This window comes from Pinus tabuliformis, chromosome 1_2 (genome assembly GCF_031772625.1).
Source record: "Pinus tabuliformis cultivar Carrire ecotype Pingquan chromosome 1_2, CPIR1, whole genome shotgun sequence".
NCBI lineage: Eukaryota > Viridiplantae > Streptophyta > Pinopsida > Pinales > Pinaceae > Pinus > Pinus tabuliformis.
The window spans coordinates 446946374-446968070 of NC_142298.1; the positions used below are offsets into that span (position 1 = coordinate 446946374).

General features: G+C 39.9%; 1 protein-coding gene across 1 annotated transcript in view; it reads right to left on the reverse strand.

Moving 5' to 3' along the window:
- Positions 1–21697, reverse strand: part of LOC149206279 (protein OS-9 homolog) — a 170489-nt gene that overhangs the window by 52119 nt on the left and 96673 nt on the right. Inside the window, exons 3-4 of the mRNA XM_089395397.1 lie at positions 9612–9812; positions 9389–9460 (exon numbers count right to left, since the gene is read on the reverse strand). Of these exons, the coding sequence (XP_089251523.1) occupies positions 9389–9460; positions 9612–9812 (273 nt within the window). The remainder of the gene's footprint in view (positions 1–9388; positions 9461–9611; positions 9813–21697) is intronic.

Consider the following 21697-nt stretch of genomic DNA (forward strand, 5'->3'; position numbering starts at 1 on the left):
TAAGAAACTATTAACAATTAGACCCAAGCCCCACCCCTCTTTGTGTAGAATGCAAACATCCCATGACATCTTGGATGGCCTCTCACCAACATACTTGGTCCATATAAAAGATTTGAGAATTTCCTCCAATCTACCTAACTGCGTATGACTTGGGAGCCAACAGAAAACACAATAAATGCGGGAAGCCTGTAAAATCCTAGAAATTATAGCTAACTTCCTGGCAAAACGCAGATCTGTAAACACTTGGACTCGACAAAGACTCCGTCGGCCTGCGACTTGGCAAGACCAATGACTCCAGAAAGAATTGGCAAAGACTAGGCAAATACGAAAAAAAATTAAAATATCGTATATTCCGTGCACAAAACGTATGGCAAGTTTGATGGTGAGTTTGTGGTGAGTCTTGCCAAATATGGTGAGTTTACCACAAATCTAGAGCGGCAAGTTTCAAGGATAAGTCTTAGGCAAGTACTTGCCCTAGCCAAGAGACTCAGCAAGACTTAAGAGTCTCTTAGGAAAGTACTTTCCCTAGCCAAGACTCGGCAAGTCTCAACAAGACTTGTGAGTCTCTTAAGCAAATATTTGAAAGTTATGACAGCCCTATTATTTTATTCCTTAGAATCGGTTAAGAAACACACACCATCGGCTACTTTCCAAAAGGATTTTTTACTGATTAGGGATGCAAAGAATGTTAAGTACTTGCTTACTCATATCTTATTTCAACCCTTATATCACTGAAAAGGATGCCCACTTTATACTTTCTTGTACGTATTTCCTCATTTAAGAAAAAAAATTACATAAAAATCGTTTATTAACTAATGATATTAGAAGACTCAAGGATACGAGAGAACTGATTGACAATTCGACAGGATGTTAAAGAAGGAAAGGAAAGTTAAAATAACTAGTAAAGAACGTTGAAATTCATTTGTGCCCTTGGCGCACTAGGGATAAACATTTTTGACTGCCTGTTGTTGCTGCCACAGTCAAGAATTTGTTGTTGTTGCTTTCACTAATTTTTTTCTTTTCGAGTTTTAGAAGGGGATATGCCCTGATTTTTGGTTTTTGTACCTATCCTGTGTAGAGGATACAAGCCCCTAAGATGGGGACATGTTCCCCAACAACACATGATCGAACAAGAGTTTGAGCTTCCATATGTACCTTGGCCACAATACCTTTTTCTTGAATCCATTGGTTGTTGGGTATGAATGTCACCCTTCAAACTCCTAGTCTTTAAGTGTTTGCATTTGATGGATTAAGGGTTCCATCATGTCAAGAAATCTAGGGGCAGCTAGACTAAGTGATTTCTCTTACTTTGATAATTGCTTGTGATATCTTTTTACTTATCTTGATTAACTTCTTCTTCACTTGATTGTTATTTTGTTCTTATTATCAAACAACTACCAAACAATAAAGAACAATGAGACAAGAGGACACAAGATATAAGCTATCATCCAAGGCCAAAACCTCTCCTTCTGAGAGGAAAACCCGCAAGAATTCTTCTCTTCTTATAAAACTTCAATTTACGAATTCAAAGACCTATGACCCTTGACCAACACTCCTACAAGACCAAGTCAACCTTTCTTCTTGATTTGCATAGCTTCCACCACCAAATTTCGACCATCTAGCAACTTCTTCAGCAACTTCGACCTAGTAGATTCACAGCTTCGACTTTGATGCAACTTCACAGCTTCAACCTAGCAGCAGCTTTGACCTTGCAGCTTCACAGCTTCAACCTTGCAGCTTCACAACTTTGACCTAGAAGTAGCTTCGACCTTGCAGCTTCAAAATTTCGTTTTGCCTAGAAACTGTAGAAACCCAAACACAAGAGAGAGAGAGAGAGAGGCCCAAAATTTTGATATTGCTCTTCTTCTTTTTTGTCCCTTTTCCAGCTTCTATCTTAGGAGATCGAACTTGCTTGAGTGTGTGTCCAAATGAGATTGAGTTCCTTCTTATTTATAGGCTTTTGAGGGGTACGAATTGCTATCTTTAGGCCGACTTGTCCCTTCATGTAGGCCGACTTATCTTTGCCCCCTGACGAGGCCTTGGAGGGTCTTTTGACTTTCTTTCGACTCAAATAAATTTTCTTTACAATATGTAACATGCCCAAAAGGCTCTTTCATACATGACAATGACCAAATTGACTTGTAGACTCAATGACAAGCCCCAAAGCACTCAATGGGTGCTTGACCTAAAAATAAATCTCCCTTGGGCATGAAGCCCATGCCTCAAGAATAACAATAAATTTATTTTTCTCTTTTCACTAAATACATAAAATCATGATTACATATGTCATTATGAAGACCGAACCTAGTTACATATTTCAACAGATCGAAGAGTGGAATACTTATCATTGAGTTAAGCTTGAAATTAGGCTGAAGAACCGGTACAGTGGAGGCAACGCATCAATTTTGCACCCGCAAGTGTTCAACCATGGTTGTAATGGACGTAGACTCCATGTTGTGTCACATTACTAAAATTCCAACTCTGTATGCACTGCACATTTCAAATTTCTTTCAACCTAACTCATATTTTCCATAAATTAACTCCGATAGGATTAATTATATAACTATACATTTCTAGCCTTACTACAAGCTGACATTTACACATTTTGTTCCAATACCAAAATTATGCACCCTAGTCACTTTACCAAGTATAATTCCTCAAGAAGGTACCCCTGGCACCATAATTATGCCCTATTATAAACGCATATGCATACTACCATGAAATGCAGCATATAAACATAACATGAATAGTAATATAAACATGGGTGCACGAACACATCAAACATAACAGCATATGAAATAAAGTACCAGTGTTCCATGGAGACACGTCCCCTAGGGTGAGGAGCACACTCCCCACACTTATGCTCCCAGGGCAAGGGGCTTGTGGAAATGTTTCCTCATGTTCCCCTGTTGGGGAAACTATGGGAGACGCAGGGGGGAACATTTCCCCAACATGGGGAATGTGTTTACCCAAAAGGGGTGCTTGTGGATATACCCCTCAATAATGGTTGGGCATTGCCCTTGAATTTTGTCTGAAAACATAAATTTACGAGTAGAAAAGCATAATATTCTACCCTAGGCCCCTACTAATGCTATGTAATTGACGGTAATCATAAATTCTTAAAGTTACTTAAATTGTTAGCATTACCATTAATTGACTCAAAATTTTAAGAGTGGTTCCAACCTCATCGGATTTCATATGGAGAAAGTAGAATTTTAGATCCCACTCAAAATCAAACAGAATTAACAGTGTTCAGGATTTCAAGAGTTGGGGGATGGCAACGTTTCCATTCGATTCTATCATCTATGGGGGTACAGAACTAGCATTTAATCAAGAGCACCAAACCCTCTATGTAGATCGATGTTGGTGGCATTGATTGTTGAACTCCTTTGTCATGACCCTAGTAAAATTGTACATCACTGAAACAAAATCTCGATTGACATGTTAAGCTTTTTCCATCTTATTTTAATGCTAAGAGGGTAATATTGATGATATGGACCCCAATATAGGCAATTAATTTGATGATTTGTAGGTATTTGTTGTAGAATAATTTTTTTGGACTATAGAGGCCATCTAGAGCCTCTTTTTTGATGGATTTTTGGCTCAAAGATGGATTGCACTCGATGTTATTTTGGTTATATGCACCCTTGTTATATTTATGAAAAACTTTACATATTTGTGTATAATGGTTTGGATTCATATGGATGCACATGAATATTAACGTATTTTTTTCAAAATTTGAATATTTATGTATTTTTTGGCCGATAGGTTTTTTGATCCATATTTTTCCAATTCCCAGTTTTGGGATCAACTAGTTCAGTGACCCGTCCAATTCTAATAACAATGGTTCATCGTCCATTGTTCATTTTCAATTTTAACTTTTGAGTGTTGACTCTAGATACTAATGACTTTAGACCAAGTCTTTGACTCACCACTTTTTACTAGTTTTGAGTTTGAGTAATTTCAATTTACCATTCCAATCTTCAAACTTTAGTAGCTACTATTGAATCACCTATGATGTATGAATTAATGTATTTCATTTTTGAATTTGAATTTAAATTATGTTTATATATATATATATATATATATATATATATATAAACCCCAAAGTCCCCTCGTTCCCTCAGAGTTTCCTTAAAATTTTAGGTTGCTCCCACATGTCCCCCTTGTGCATCTGCATGTTCCCGCGTTCTGCCATCCCAAAAACTTGGTGGAACATTATAAAGTACATATACACCAATTATCACATGTAAACCATAAAACCATAGCACTTAACTTTCAAGGCAAAGATTCACAAACAGGCTACAAACCTCAAACTTTCCACCCAACCATAAACTTTGTTGCTCCAATTCCTTCAACAACAGGTCAACCCCAATCTAGGGCTATGACTCCACTAGGGAAAAGACTACCCAAAGGTCAATCATGGTCTAACAATCAGTATAAGTAGCAAACTAGGCCATGGCACCCAACTCCTGCAGCAATTCCAACCAAAAGACTCTCATCCTCCTCATCCAACACAACCCAAGGAAGTGGACCTCCTCCTCTGGTCTATGATCCCTCAGATTGTTCACCTTCCCTTCCAAGGCTCTAGCACAAACCAAACAAGAAATCTTTGAATTGTGGCTCCAAGAACTCCACTTGCATTAATGGAGTCCCCATAGACCAATGTTCCACCAAGTTTCCATGACAGAGGGATACGGGAGTAGGGCGATGCATAAGGGGGGCATGCGGGAGCACCCATAAATTTTAGGTAAATTCAAGGGGGGTGAGGGGATATCGAGGTGTGTGTGTGTGTGTGTGTTTGAGTATATATATATATAAGTCAATCATGCTACAACAAACACCTATATATCATCAAAATCATTGCCTATATTAGGATTTTCATCATCAATATCACCCTCTAAGCATTAAAATAAGATAGAAAACACTTAACATGTCAAATCGAGATTTTGTTTTAGTGATGGGTACATTTTTACTAGGGTCATGACAAAGGAGTTCAACAATCAATGCCACCAACATCGAGGTACATAGAGGGCTTGGTGCTCTTGATTAAATGCTAGTTCAATACCCTCATACATGATAGAACCAAATGGATATGTTGCAATCCCCCCAATCCTAAAATCCCTAAAATTGTTAAGTTTGTTGGATTTTGGGTGGGATCTTAAATTCTACTTTCTCCATACAAAATCCAATGGCGTTGAAACCACTCTCAAACATCCTGAAACAATTAATGGCAATGTTAAAAATTTAAGTAGAATTTTTATCCTTTTATTTTAAGAATTTAACATTACCTTAGTTACAAAGCATTAGTAAGGTTGTAGGGTTGAATATTAGGCTACCCCACTCATAAATTATTGTTTTAAAGCAACATTCGGGGGGGACCCATAAGCACCCATTTTGGGGAAACACATCCCCCACATTAGGAAAACGTTTATCCTTATGTTTCCCCACATTTCTCCAAAAGGGGGATGTGGGGAAATGTTTCGCTAGGCATCCCCCCATCTCAAAAGCATGGAAAACATGGGGATTGTGCCCCCCACCCTGGGGAATGTATCCCAATGGAACACTACCAAATAGGCATGAAGCCTCACACCCTAGGAAACCTACTCGCACAATTCTCAATCCAGGGCTCCAAACTTCCCAAAGGCAACCCAATGAAAATTGTCCCTGATAAACAAACATGACTCACCTAGAATCCTCAAGGTTCTCAAGGTCACAAGATCTCAGTGGCTCTCGAAGCTCACATCCAACTCGAGTTCACCAAAATGAACAAGGAATGATACCATTTCCATTGAAATAAAGATTATATGGGCATGTCAGCCTTTTGACATGTGGCACCCATGTAGGCAACTTCACACCACTTGGGAACTTGTCCCACTGCATAGGAACTTAAAATAAAATAAAATGAATTTGGACTTAAGCTTAGGAATGTTATATTATTTCTTTGGTTAGCTCTTTTCCTTAAGCCCTTGGCCCCCTTTCCCTCTCAATGAATCCTAGCCCCCATACTCTTGTTTAACTTGGTCTGCAGCGGTGATGTATTGTATTAGTCCGATTGCATGTACAAATTACATTATAGGCTATCTGGCCATTGATCATCACATGCTCTCTAGCCCAAAAGGATATTAGCTCACCAGCCTATTTAACATATGTACATATACTTTTACAACCTGGGGATCAACTTGGGGTATCACAATGGTCATCATATTAGACTTTGCAGCAATTCTTGTTATTTTGGGAACGATTCTTGTTGCTAATTAATCTTTGAAATAGAATGTGGACAAGGACAGATGTTGCTTCGATCATTTTCTAATAATTTCATGGGGGTGTTTTCTAAATGTCATTTGTAATGTACTTTATGGAATATCCCTAAGGCAAATTAACAGTAAATATGCAAAGCAAAATAGACAAAAACACCATGAAACAATAACAAGCAATCAGTCCACAAATTAACACCCAAAAATTGTGTTGTGTATTCTTTTTATTAATCGAAAGAGGTGTACAAATAGGTGCTGGAATGAGTGCACCTGGGCTTGCTCTAGGCAAGCTAGCAAAGACCAAAATAACAAGTGAGACACCCTCCTCCAAAACTATTGCTATGCTACCCAAGTACTGTGCTGTAGATGCCTAGAAATGTGTCGTTGCCTGAGAGGATCTGCTGCTAGGGCCCTCTCCACTACTCAGAAAATTCCAGGAAATTAATCTCGATCTCTCCTCAATAAACCCAAAATATCCCACGAAGGATTTGGCCAAAGCTTGACCCCGAAATTCGACCCTCTTTGGCTTGAGTGGCTCTGCTGCTGGGCATATCAACCCACTAGTAGAATTTGTTGCTAAATGCTCCCAAAATCCCTACAATCCCTGTTAGAAGGCTCCCCAGGCCTTCCCTCCAAGTTTCCACCTCAAACTCCACTCACTCCTCAACCTCCCGGAGTGTCTCTACCCAAGACTGTGCAGTCCCTGTGCTGTTGTAGCTTCCTCTCTGTTGTAGTACGGCCTCACTGCTGCTGGTACGATTTGGGACTAAGAAGAACTCCCTCCTTGCGCTGGCACTCAAAGTCCACTGAAGCAAGGGCTAGGATCTCTGCTCGGAAACACCTGTGTGCTGAACAGCACATGTAGACTTGGCTCACTACTCAAGTGTGCTATGTCAATAGACAAATTCTGAAATGATAGATGAATGAGCCAAATGAGAGTCCCTCCTTCCTTTTGTCAAGTTGCCTCCAAGATTGCCCATGTGGGCCCATATCAAATTCCCCACACCAAATATGCTCCAATGAGAGCGTACTCTCCATGTGGGCCAAAATTCCCTTGTGGTGGGCCCCACGGTCCACCAAGGCCGCAATCTTTCATCTAACTCTAATGTTGGAGTGCCTCCTACGCCAAAAATCAAATGTGGGTCCTCTAAGCCCCCTTCTTCTAAGTGTAACCATGTAATAAACCAAAACTGAGCAAAATTGATATTTACTTAGTAAAAGACTAAGTAGGAATATCACACTTTACTTCCTCAATTTCCACACTCAGGTGGACGATGCAGATCAAGACAATTACAGGAGTTCCAAGAATCTACAACGTAGAGATACACCTGCTACAATGGAGTTTACAGCTATGCATTTCCCTTAAAATGTGTTTTTGGAGGTGATATTTAAATCCCATAAGAGTGATTTGCACACCTTTCACAGGAGTTTCAAGAATCTATTATATGGAGATACACCTGCCACGATGGGGTTTACAGCTATGTATTTCTCTTGAAAATTGAAATGTCTTTTTTTAGGTAATATTTAAACCTCATAAAACAGATTCATACGTTTTTTACGAGAATCATGATATGTAAATTCCCATTTTACAGAATGATGACTTTGGCTAAGAGGACTCTACTCTAACTATGTCCCTGTGACTTAAAATAATATAAATGATGAGTCCCAACATAATAGCACTTTCTACAAATAAAAAAGTACTCTTAGCAAAGCAAGTCTGATTTTGAAAAGAATATACTGAGGCATGTTCTAATTTAAAGAAAAATAAAAAGCGACCAAATCTGAGGGTTGTTATAGCACTATCAAAAGCAATCATGCAAGGCTGTTCAAACTTCAAATCCACTTTCAATGGATCAATGGTAACTGCAACTAGAGCAGAAATTCACCAGCGCACTTGTTCAAAGCCCTGATGGAAATTTCACAATTATTACCCCTTTGGCTTCATCATGAACTTGACATCAGCAAACTCGAAGAACGTCCAGGTAGTCATATATGGCCCTACCTACATTAACTGAATCCCATTCTACATAAATTTGATTTGCAAAATCTCCGACAGTGAGCAAATACCGATGAAGAAATAGAAAAGTGGGATACAAGGTGCATCAGGCATCTTGGCATGAGTGTACCAACTACTGAAGTCTGGAGGTAATGGATGTTTCCTCTTCAAGATTAAACAACAATTATGCTGTCAAGCGAAAGGCAACTTGTTTTATGAGACTCTATCCAACAAGGGTAGTGCAGGCTTTGAATGTTAATGTGGAAGACTTATGTTAGCAGCCCTGTAGGAGACCAGACACATCAATTAATTAACAAGATCATAAATGATGGTTAAACCTCAAAAGTCAATCCCTAAAGTCAGTTAGCCTTAGTAACAAAAACCACACTTATCCACATAGTTCTAAAATCGAAGCACCTTCACCAATATCAGTTTACCTCACAAATGGACTTACTAGCAGCTTCCAACTGACTGAACTGCTGATGTCTAAATTATTGTGTTGGTTCTGATATTATAAATTTATTTTGAAATCCATGAATATGCTAGGAGAAACTCGGTACTACGTTCAGTGTGCTCATGCCCATGATGAAAATTTACAAATATGGTAGATAAATACACAGATAAGTGGCACCAACAAATACCCAAGTTCTACAAAACAAGTGACAGAATGAGAAACGTGGATATAGTAAACTGTAGCACTTATCTAAACATAGACCAACTGGAGTGAAAGAGACCTAATCTTTGGGCTCTGATGCCAAAATAGGTATAAGCTAAAGGTGGGAGCAAGATGGGAAGCAAAAGCACTTCAATTTTATTAACTTGGAGAACATAGCTTATCCATTAAAAGTGAAGCGAGGGTCCTTAGATAGAAAAGGAACCCTATCATAAATTTGACACCCAATATAACTCCCCAACATACCAATTTAATATATAAATAGGAGTCACGCATACAGCTGGACAATCTAAATGATAAACACTATACTAGACGACAAATTGTACTAGAAGTTACAATGTCACAACAAGACAAAGTCACAAAGCAATATTATAATATTACAAAATGTGATGAGCACAAGTGACCCCAATGTGCTCATCAAAACAGAAGAACAGATATTTGAATTGAATGCCAAATTGCTACCTTTTTCTCCTCTGCGTGAAATTGCCTCACTTTTCCATGGTAGCAGAACTCGTAAGACCACCACCCTTCATGCTGCATGACCACAGAATCAACAAGATATAACTTTCCATGATGAAATGGAAGGTAGCATATTAATCTAACAGAAGTTAGCAAATATACAGAAAACTAAAACAGAACAGGTTGGGATTGTGTAACATAAGCAACAAGACTAAATGGTTCTCACTCTTAGGAAGCACTGGCCATTCAATGATTCAAGAAGCTCATCAGGTGTCTTTGTCCTACTCTGCTTATCGGTTAATGCCGTAACGCTACTGCTGTATTGTTGATTGGATTCTTTAAAGCCCTTATTTTCATGATTTGGTAGAAAGCACTCATACTTCTCCCCATCCCTGTCAGTCATTTCTACTGATTCCTGTCCAGGCTCCTGGTATGAATGACATAATATAAGTAAAAAGTAATGAATCAAAGAAAAGGAAGCATGTTTTAAACTTTAGTGAGCATTAAACAATCATCAGATTCAGTTCAATTATGCAAATTGCCTTGAACTTAATATAGACCTCTAAAAATGAATGTTCAGTTCTTCAGAAAGCCAAAACCAAAAGTTCAAATCCAATAACATTTTTAGTATTTACTAATTTTGAACTACATAAATTTATAATAAGCCTTCAAAATTGTTTATAGGTTGACAAGATTGAGAAAAGAACACATATATAACACCTCATCTATGAAAATGTTTTACCACAGAAAAAGAAAAATTTACCGCAAAAAATCCCTTGGCAAGAAGCTTCAGTAGTCTTAATTGTTGAGCATCCACCACCTATCAAGAAGTTGGATGCCAGTGGCGACATGGAAGCATGAGGTCAGGACTCAGGACTAACTTAAAGGGCACATCTCTGTTGCTTTACAATGGCCCCCTTGCAGCAGTGCACTGGCCCTAGTGGGGCATCCCAACCACTTTTTTAAAGAATCAAACCCAAGTGGAGGCTATAACACTGCGCCACTCTTAGGGTGACAAGTGTGGAGGGGACTGTCTATCATCCCAATGGAAAACAAGACATCAACTACGAATGGGGGTTAGGAGAGGCAACAAACAACCATGCCAAAATCCTAGCACTTCTTGAAGGATTATCCATTCTCAATGCAAGAGGAATAAAGAAGCTTGCAGTAGTAGGAGACTCTACCATCATCGCAAGGCATATGAGAGACAATACGACATCTAGGGATGTTGCTCTTGGAAGACTAATCAAACAAGCACAAGCAGTGGCTAGAAAGTTTGAAGCCATTGGATTTTATCAGGTTCTCCATGTATTCAATAGCAGAGTGGACTACCTCGCCAACACTACAATGAATCTAGAAGTCTGGGCTAAAACAACTGGGGGGGTGCCCATTTCTCTTACCTTCCCTAAGTTTTCGACACACTTTGAAAACTGACTTGTCATGCAAATGAAAGCAGATTTAATCTACATGTAGCATCATTCGATCCAAGGGAAGAGACAAGTGTTTTATAGGAAATGTCCTTGGTACAAGTCACACATGCCTCTACCCTCTCTATTGTGGAATTTACGGGTCATAGCATAATCTCACAATACCAAGGTAGGCTAAGCCAGTGGTATGATGGGAAGAATGAAAAATTCCAGGCAACAGAGAATTGGCAATGCAGGGTTTTAATATTGGTTGATGGTCTAACTTCGTGGGTGAATTGGAGGCACCTTCGTGCAGGTCTGGAGGTGTACTCTTGGTGCGTGAATTGGTGGAGTTTGGGGATCCCTTTCCCTCCCTCGCAAATGAAACTAACTTCTAGCTCTAGGCTGGCTAGGAAGAATAAGAGTTCAGACCTAAGTCACATGACACGTGGACACCAAACACTGAGGATATGAAAATATTTGTATCTGACACATGACATGGTGACCCCCCAGAACATGACATGGTGAGCACATTATATATTATATATTAAAAAATATAACAAATTAGTGAATTACACATAAAATATGAAATATATAAAACATTTACATGATGATGATACAAATTCAATCATACAACTAATGCATATAACCAAAATAGCATTGAGTGCAATCCATCTTTGAACCAAAAATACATCAACAAAGAGCCCCTAAATAGCCTGTAGCATCCAAAAACAATCATGCTACAACAAATAACTAGCAATGCATATCATCAAAACCATTTCGTATATTGGTACCCTCGTCATCAACATCACCCTCTAAGCATTAAAATAAGATGGAAAAATCGGGATTCTATTTGAGTCATTGGTACATTTTTATAAGGGTCATGACAGATGAGTTCAACAATCCATGCCACCTATTGAGCAGGTTGTCATTGATGTCAAAGTGGGAGAATTGCAGGATGTGGAGCAAGTGTGCAGCATGTCATTGATGTCAAAGTGGGAGAATTGCAGGATGTGGAGCAAGTGTGCAGCATGTCATTGATGTCAAAGCAAGAGCAGGAGCAGGTATGCAATGAATGAGATGATGCAATTGATTGAAACCCTAGCCCTAGTGTTTGAGTTCTTGGACGATGGTCATTGACCGCTTTTGTTAGCATTTTTGGAGAAGTGGATTAGTATGTTTGTCCTCATGACCCCCGCCATCGGATTCTCCTTGACATGCTAATTCTGGCAGTATGTGAAGCATCTCATGGACCTTCCCAGTTTGTGAGTTATGTCCCGCCAAAGATTGTTACCCATCTTCTGGTCTAAAACCCCAAAGGGTAGCTGATGTGGCACTATAATATTAATTAATGATATGGCAGTAAGAAGGAGCAGCATGTATCATAAGTTGAAGAGGAATTTCGTTCAATATATATATATATAATACAAAAAAGGGGGAGGACATTATTATTTAATTATAGTGTCATTGGAAAAAAGCGTCGAAGAAAAATGAATGTTCGTAAGGATGAAGTTAAGGAAGACAACTTTGATATGTTATATTCAAAAACCAAAAAAGGGGGCATTATTATTATTTAATTATGTGGGGACATCATTATTATTTAATCATGTTCTAGGACAAATCGTGGAAAAATCAAATTCCAGAGGTTTCTTTGGTTTCAAAATTGAATATAATCTCCCCTCCAACATTGAAGTTTGCTGCCCATTTTGGTACCTATTGTTGCATCGCTTGCACACCTAGAATGTGGGAAAAATCCTCAACCCCACAAGGTGTGACTTGGTGGCAAACTAAGAGATGGGGTTGTCACCTATTTGTTGATTTGGGGTAGCATCGGATGTGCTCTAGCCACGAAATTTGGTGGAGAGGTTGGGGCACATGAGATATCCAATACCCAGAAAGGGTTTGGGTAGATTCTAAATAGATCAAGAGATATTAAAATAATTAATATTTTTAATGGAGTCCCTAAGTCTAAACTTAGGGAAAATAAAATATTAACATATATTAATATGAATCTGTGTTAGAGTGGTCCAAAAGACATGGATCAAGCCAGATCTAATCTTAGCCATTGATTAGGGACTTAATCTCGATCGTTGAGATGTCAATAGGAAATGTATAAGAGGAGGCTTGAGGGTCACTTGGAGAAGTACACCGGAGTTATCAGTCATTCTATTCTCTAGAGCGGGGTTTTCTAAGAGAGGTAGAATCAGTGATCGGGAGAGCAGCGGAGGGGCATTGAATACAGAGAAACAGAGAAGGCAGAGATTGTGACAGGAGAGCAGCGCAGCAGCCAAGGAGGGTGACGCAGAGCCAGCAATGGCTCACGCAAGGCCATGCAGAGGCAACGAAGTGTTGCGTAAAGCACAAGAGGGGCTAGCACAGCTGATGCAGAGGCTCCCAGTGCTGACGCAAGGCCTCCTGGGGCTGATGCAAGGCCTCCTGGGGCTGATGCAAGGCCTCCTGGGGCTAACGTAGGGCCAACGTGAGACAAAGAGGGGCTGACGCAGTCCAGTTTGGGCAGACACTGGGGTTGCAGAGCAGTTTTGTGCTGAGGAGCTGCCGGAAGGATTTTCCGGGCTTTCAGCCAGGAGATTTCTCTCAAACTGTGAGGTGTAGCTGCTAAGGAAATTCTCTATTGGGTAGGCCAGTTTTGGCACCCAAATTGTACTCTGATATTGCTTAATAAGAAAACCCTCAGATAGCTGCACCTGTTCTCCCACATTGGGTTTTTCCGGGGACATTGGTCCAAAAATAATGGTGTCATGTGGTGTGTTTGTTTTTGTTTATTTTATTAGCTGATCTGTAATATGTTGAGCATGCACTGGTGTTTATTTTCAGTATTTACTTTGTAAATAACTTGTTAAAGAAAAATAACAAGTAGGGAGGAATAAATAAGATAAAGTGCATGGAAGGTTTCTAACTAAGTAAAATTAGAAACTTCAACATGATATCAGAGCATGATTGCAAATCACAAGAGGACTAAAAGACATCAGCCGAGCGGAGCAATAGTAGCAGAAAACAGCTGCCCCGAGGTGATAGAAGTTGTTTCTTGCAGCGCAGAAGCCAAGAAGTGTGACGCAGAGCCAGCCAGAGCCACGTAGAAGAAGCCGGGAGTTGCGCAGAGCCTCAAAGAGGCCAGAATCGCTGACGCAAAGGGCCAGAGCGCTGACACAAGGCATCACAGGGCTGACGCAGACCCATCTAGGGTGACGCAAAGCCAGCGTGAGGCAGAGAAGGGCTGACGCAGTTCACGGAGAGGCAGTTGCTGGAGTCTAGAAAGCTGCATAAATATTGCAAAGTGAAGCTGGTGAGGTACTGTAGTCATAACAGTACCTGACAGAGCAGGGCCAGAGGAGTTGTTACCAAGTGTTTCTAGTCGAGGAACCTGAGTCAGCAGTGCAGTTGCACAAGACGATCAAAGTAGGGGGCATCTCGACAAGCGGCAGAAGGATTTCCAAGAGGGAAATCAGGACTCAGAGGGAGTCCAGAAGAGAACTTCCAAATGGAAGTAGAGACTCAGAGGAGTCGAACAGAGAACTTCCAAGAGGGAAGCAGATGAGCGTCATGGCACTACACGGGGTAAGAGACCAGGATAGACTAGACGGAGCATCGAACTTCGCAGTCTGGAAGGCCAGAATCTTATCAGTGCTTGACCGGAATCATGTCAAGAACTTCGCCTTGAAGGTTATAGCTATCTCAGTCGACCCCAATGATAACGACAAGTACGAAGAGGCGATGGCGAGGGCCAAGTGCATTATACTTGACGGGGTCAAGGATCATGCGGTACCACATATAGCCAAGAAGGAAACAGCAGTTAAGATGTGGAAGGCTCTCAAGATCCTATGCCAACATACTTCTGTGCAGAGAAGAATGTTGCTCGAGAACCAGATGAGGTCCTATCAGATGAAGAAGGGTCAATCGATTGACACCTTCCTCAGAGGACCGAATGAGATCCGAGACCAGTTGACTGCTATAGGAGCGACACCGAATCAGGAACTTATGGTGAGGACAGCCCTGAATGTTGTTTCAGAATATTAGGAAGTGTTTGTCCAAAGTATCCTAGGCAAAGGGACTCTCCCACCTTGGGACGAGATGTGGGCAGCTCTTCGCCAGGAAGAGATCAGACGGCAGTCGAAGACAGGTAGCAGTAGCAATGGGATCAAAGTCAAGTAGGAGGAGGAGGATGTGGCCCTAGCATCTGAGCGAAAGCAGGAGAAGTGGAAGAAGAAAGATCTCTCCAAGATCAAGTGCTTCCACTGTGAAATGGGTCATTATGCGACCCAGTGCCCAAGGAAAAAGATTAAGGGAGAGTCTTCCGAGACTAAGGCAGCGCCAGCACGAGCAGAGAAGGGAGTTTTGACAGACGATGATTGTGCCATGAGTGCACATGCACCACTTGAGTGGAAGTGGGGAGACATCGAGCTGTAGTCAAGCGGACTACAGGCGATGAGGGGCAGGATCCTTGAGGTACCCAGCCTCTTAGATTTGACCTTGCTATGGGAGCCCCGACGAGGAGTAGAAGGACTAACTGAGTGGGTAGAGACGGATGCGGATGGAGCGGCAGAGAGAGCTACAGTGCAGGAGTCCCGAGACAACACAGAGCTAGCAGGTTGCAGCAATGCGAGAGGCACAAGAGTGTTGCACCAGTGCAGGATGCCACAGAGAGGTGTGCAACAGTGCGAGATGCAAAGAGTTGTTGCAGCAGCGCAGAGGTCAGAGAGGGAGCACTTGTCAACGACAGAGGGAGATTCAGCATCAGAGGGTGTTTCTAGCCCAACAGGGAGGTCAGTTGGGAGATCAGTTACTTACTTCTCAGTAACTGAGCTGCAGTCAGCAGTGGATAGCACGATGCAGATTGATGAGAGGAGGTGTAGTGCAGATGTAGTGCTGGGAGAAAGGACCAACAGGAGCACGGATGCAGAGGGAGATGTCGTATAGATGCAACAGTGGCAGTGGCAGAACCATGGGCAGCAGTACAGGAGGCAACAATGCAGAGGATGTTGGGCAGGAAGGCCTAGCATCAGCACAGGTACCAATGCTAGATGATCAAAGTAATACTCAGGGGGAGTATTTCTAGAGCACAGTCCTCGCTAAGAAGGAGTGTTGATTTGGGGTAGCATCAGATGTGCTCTAGCCACGAAATTTGGTGGAGAAGTTGGGGCACATGAGATCTCCAATACCCAGAAAGGGTTTGGGCAGATTCTAAACAAATCGGGAGATATTAAAATAATTAATATTTTTAATGGAGTCCCTAAGTCTAAACATAGGGAAAATAAAATATTAACGTGTATTAATATGAATCTGTGTTAGAGTGGTCCAAAAGACATGGATCAAGCCAGATCTAATCTTACTCGTTGATTAGGGACTTAATCTCGGCCATTGAGATGTCAACGGGAAAAGTATAAGAGGAGGCTTGAGGGTCACTTGGAGAAGTACACCAGAGTGATCGGTCATTCTATTCTCTAGAGCGGGGTTTGCTAAGAGAGGTAGAATCAGTGATCGGGAAAGGAGCTAAGGGGCATTAAGTACAGAGAAACAAAAAAGGCAGAAATTGTGTCGGGAGAGCAACGCAGCAGCCAAGGAGGGTGACACAGAGCCAACAAGGGCTCACACAGGGCCACGTAGAGGCAGCCAAGTGCTGTGTAGAGCACCAGAGGGGCTAGCACAGTTGATGCAGAGGCTCCCAGAGCTGACGCAGGGCCTCCTACGAATGACACAAGCCTCTAAAGGCTGACGCAGGGCCAGCGTGAGACAGAGAGGGGCTGACGCAGTCCAGTTTGGGCAGACGCTGGGGTTGCAGAGCAGTTTTGTGCTAAGGAGCTGCCGGAAGGATTTTCCAGGGTTTCAGCCAGGAGATTTCTCTCAAACTGTGAGGTATAGCTGCTAAGAAAATTCTCTGTTGGGTAGGCCAGTTTCGGCACCCAAATTGTGCTCTGATATTACTTAATAAGAAAACTCTCAGATAGCTGCACCGGTTTTCCCACATTGGGTTTTTTCGGGGACATTGGTCCAAAAATAATGGTGTCATGTGGTGTGTTTGTTCTTGTTTCTTTTAGTTGCTAAACTATAATATGTTGAGCATGCACTGGTGTTTATTTTCAGTATTTACTTTGTAAATAACTTGTTAAAGAAAAATAACAAGTAGGTAGGAATAAATCAGATAAAGTGCATGGAGGGTTTCTAAGTAAGTAAAATTATAAACTTCAACACTATTCCCAGCTCTCTCTATTAAAGCTCTCTCCTACTTCAAGCTAAGGGGGGTGGTCCCTAATGAAGGTTAGTGGATGAAATGTGAGTTTCTAGGAGATTAATTTAAATGGAAAGCTTATCAACAATAGTAAATTGATCCCACAATATGAACAAGTAAGGAGATATATGAGCAACTTTCAATAATTCATTTAAGAACAATATGCCATCATAGACTAGTGCTTAAACAATTAATTGCTCAAAGTAAATAACATGTACTTGCTCAAATGAAAATGATGACAAGCAATCCTACAAAAGAGACAATGTTAGATCAATAATGAAATATCACTTGCAAGATGGAAATATTGGAATGTTATACTTGTAAAGAAATGCTCAAATAAAAAAATAATATCATTCAATAACAATTATAGCAATTTGACAAGTGAAGTAAATATTGCAAATGAAAGATCCACACTACTTACAAAATGCTACTTTGAAAGAAAGATAACTTGCAATTGAGATTCAATAGATCCAAAAAGTATTACTTGAAAAATGTAAATAGATGTTGCACTTGCTAACAAAAGATGATTACATCAAGAAAAATGAGGCCATCCATCATGACAAGTATATGAAACAAATAAATTTGTAAGTTTAAAGTGCTCTAAAGTGAGTAAATTAGCATGAAATGCAATCTATCTAACGCGGAGGGCAATCATCTTGCTAAATTTTAAGTTAAATGCCTATCTAAATGTAGCCTTTCTCTAAACTATTTTGAAACAAGTCTCTAGTGTGAGTTGTGGAGGGGCACCTAGGAAAAGACAGTTGAGGTTGTATTAACAACACCTCCCATGGAATATCCAAACACCCAATGCTTCTAGCATTGCGGAAACTGTGGCTCTGACCACAAGAGAGGGTCTATGTTCCTCAAGTTTGGGAGAGAGAGAGAGGATCATAAAAATCTTTCAACCAAACTTATGTTTGGAGGTAAATTAATTAAATATCCAAATTAACACTAAGGATGCCTAAATGATATGCATGTGAACATTAGTGTTTCCAAAAAAGTGTAATGAAAAAAATCTTCAAGTAGATGTCACCAATATCTTTCAATGAAAATAAAATGTGAAACAATTAGCTTGGTGTAAAGATGTAAAATCACAAGTCCAAGATGTGTTGCTTGCAATGAAGTAAATTTGCTCAAAATGGAATAGCACAAGAAAATGTTTCAAAGAATAACCATCAATAACCAGAGTACCATATGAACATGGAATGATAAAGATATTGAAGCAATATTCTCATGAACTTGTAGAGAAAAGTGAAATAGTTTAAATTTGCCACAATAAAATATTTGTTTGCTTAAACAGAACATGCATGTATTATGACTGGATTGCACAAGTAAATGGAAATGGAAAAATGTAAACTAATATCAAGCATGTGCTAAAAATGGAAGAGAGGGTCTATGTTCCTCAAGTTTGGGAGAGAGAAAGAGGATCATAAAAATCTTTCAACCAAACTTATGTTTGGAGGTAAATTAATTAAAGATCCAAATTAACACTAAGGATGCCTAAATGATATGCATGTGAACATTAGTGTTTCCAAAAAAGTGTAATGAAAAAAATCTTCAAGTAGATGTCACCAATATCTTTCAATGGAAATAAAATGTGAAACAATTAGCTTGGTGTAAAGATGTAAAATCACAAGTCCAAGATGTGTTGCTTGCAATGAAGTAAATTTGCTCAAAATGGAATAGCACAAGAAAATGTTTCAAAAAATAACCATCAATGACCAAAGTGCCATATGAACATGGAATGATAAAGATATTGAAGCAATATTCTCATGAACTTGTAGAGAAAAGTAAAATAGTTTAAATTTGCCACAATAAAATATTTGTTTGCTTAAACAGAACATGCATGTATTACAAGTGGATTGCACAAGTAAATGGAAATGGAAAAATGTAAACTAATATCAAGCATGTGCTAAAAATGGAAGAATATGAATGCTATGTTGATCATGCATGAAATGAAATTAGTAAGTGCAGAAAATTAGAGCAACTATCTAAAAGATTAGCCAATCCATAAACCAAGTTTCTCCCTCTAAATGGAGAGAAGGGATACCATGGGAAAAATTCCCAAGCTCCCACAAAAGAAATCAGTCTTTTTATTAGATTAGTTACAAGGAGATGAGAGCCCCTAAAGACCTCAAATAAAATCAAGGAAGTCTTTACAATGAAAGTTTTCTACCAATGTAATATTCCAAATAGAAATTTTACAGAGATAATCAAAGACATGCACAGAAATAACAACACGATAAATTTCAGCAAGCGCCCATGAACAGAAAAATGTTGTGGAACACCAAAATGGTTAATTTTATTATAAGTAAATTTTTGGAGTACAATAACATTGGAAGGAGTGCCCCTGGACTTGCTCAAGGCAAGCTACAAGCCCCAGGTGATCAATCTCTCAATGCCAAACTGCTGCAATAGTTTGTCCCTCCAGAAATCTGCACTGGCCTAGTTTTTCTACATTGTTGGCTGACTTGGCCCCTTGATTTGGCCCCTCAAAACTGCCCAGAAAATTTTGTAAATTTAGGGTTGTGATCCTTGTCAAAAACCTAGAAAATGTTTGCTTTGGTTTTGACCCTCCAAATTCGACCACAAATAGGTTGGCCCTCCTCAAATACCAAAACGGTCCACCTATAGCAGAAACTAATGAATTGTTGCTCCAAAATGCTAACAATCTCCCCACAATCTCCCTCCTAACGAAATCCTAGCAACTCAGCCCCTAAATCCTCCACACAACAATCACCCAAGAAGAACTGTGCAATCCAGTGAGGGATGACATAGTAGCAAACTTCAGCAACAGCAGTGACAAACTCCCTTTTGCCTCCCAAAATCTCCCTCCTTTGGCTAGAATCTGACCAAGAACACCCCTGCAACAATAGAGACCCCAATTTCCAGCACCAATTCTCCCAATGACTGTGTAGTCTCTCCCTTTGTGTTGCAACTAAACCAAAATAGCGTGTACGTGTATGAATTCCCTATCCCAACCTCCAAAGAAAGAGAAAATCCTTCCTAGAGTGGCATTCAAAGTCCCCTGAAGAAGGGTTGAGCTTCACTCCTTGAGAAGCTCTTGTGCTAAGCAGCACTTGTAACTCAACTAAAAAGCTGAAGTGACAATCAGTTATCAAAATGTCAGAAGGCCCCAAATGATGCTTCTCTCCACCTATTTATGCTTGCTTGCCCTTAGGTCCTGTTGACCACTACCGGTCAACTACCCATGCAGTACCCCCCCTTTTTCTTTGCAAAAAGGGGCAGCACTTGATCGACATGTCCGTGCCATCCTGCAGTCATCAGCAGTTTCATCATTTTAATTGTAAACCCAGTCTGCATGTATGAATTGTAAATAATCCTAGCAGATATGAGTCGTGTATGTAAATTGCCTAGGTGGACCTAACTTTCTAGTGGTAATCTACGTCCCGGAAGGTTTTTCGTCTCACCGATCCATGATCGGCAGAGTTTTCCTTCAACCTGACCCCAAAGCCGGGATGGATTTTGTCATTAGAACTTTAGGAGAATCCTAGTGTGTTAATCTGCTAGATTATAATTGTGTCGCAGAAACTGGGTGATTTATGAGGGTCTATGATAAAGGGGTTTTCCCCCTTAAGATGTAAATTGTAAAAAGCCATGATGTAATGTGTCTTGAGGGTTGGAAAATGTTTTAAATCCCTTCATGAGTCCTAAGTCCTAAGTCCTAGGTCCTAGGTGATGTTTCCAAAGGCTTAGTTCGATGATCCATTTAAGAAAATAAATAAAATAATAAAATAAATAAAAATTTAAAAAAAAAAAAATTAAATTAAAAAATGAAATAAATAAAAAATAATAAAAATTATAAAATAAAGCAAAAACCCTAAATAATAAAATAATAATATTTTGAGTGAATGCATGCAAAATATTATTTTTAATAATAAGTTAACAATTTCGACGGATGAGATTAAGAGATGTCTTGATCCTCATCGACGGTCGAGATCATTTCGACATGGATCACTCGAACTAGCCGTTGGGATCATTTCCTTTAAATAGGGTGCTAGGGGTCATTTCAGATCATTGGATCTGTGAGTCTTGTACTGAAGAAGCTCTCTTGTAAACTGTTTCTGGTTAATAAAAGAAGACTTTGGGGTCCAAATCTAGCTGGTGTTACTCTCTGGAAATGCTGTGAGATTGTTTAATTTTCTGCATATTTTATTTTTTAGCCATTAATAATAGCTTATTGTAGAGTATTGTGAGCACAGGTATCTTGTTCACTTGCTAGGGTTTGAGTGGTGTTAGGGTTTCTGAAGTAATGGCAGGTATCTCCATTACTTTTTGAGATCTAGCAGCATTTTTGCCCTCTTTACTGATGGTTGAAGTGAGCTGTGCAGGAAAACTCTTACTGAAGAAGATTGTCGGGCGTTAGGGGAAGTTCTCCGCTGAACCAGCCAACTCCCACAAGCATTTTCTGCTGAGCCCAGTTGGATTTGATCCTGGGTCTATCATTCAGTTTATTTTTCTTATTTGCATGAGAGATTTTCTGAAGTTCTTCACAGTGAAAACCTGAAATTTTTATTCTTTAAAATACTTCTGTTCTTATTGCTGAATCTGGCTGTGAAAGGGCCAAAAATCTGTACATTAATCAGTTGTTCTAGGGTTTCAAATTTTGCTTATATACAGATTTAAAATTAGGGTTTTGTT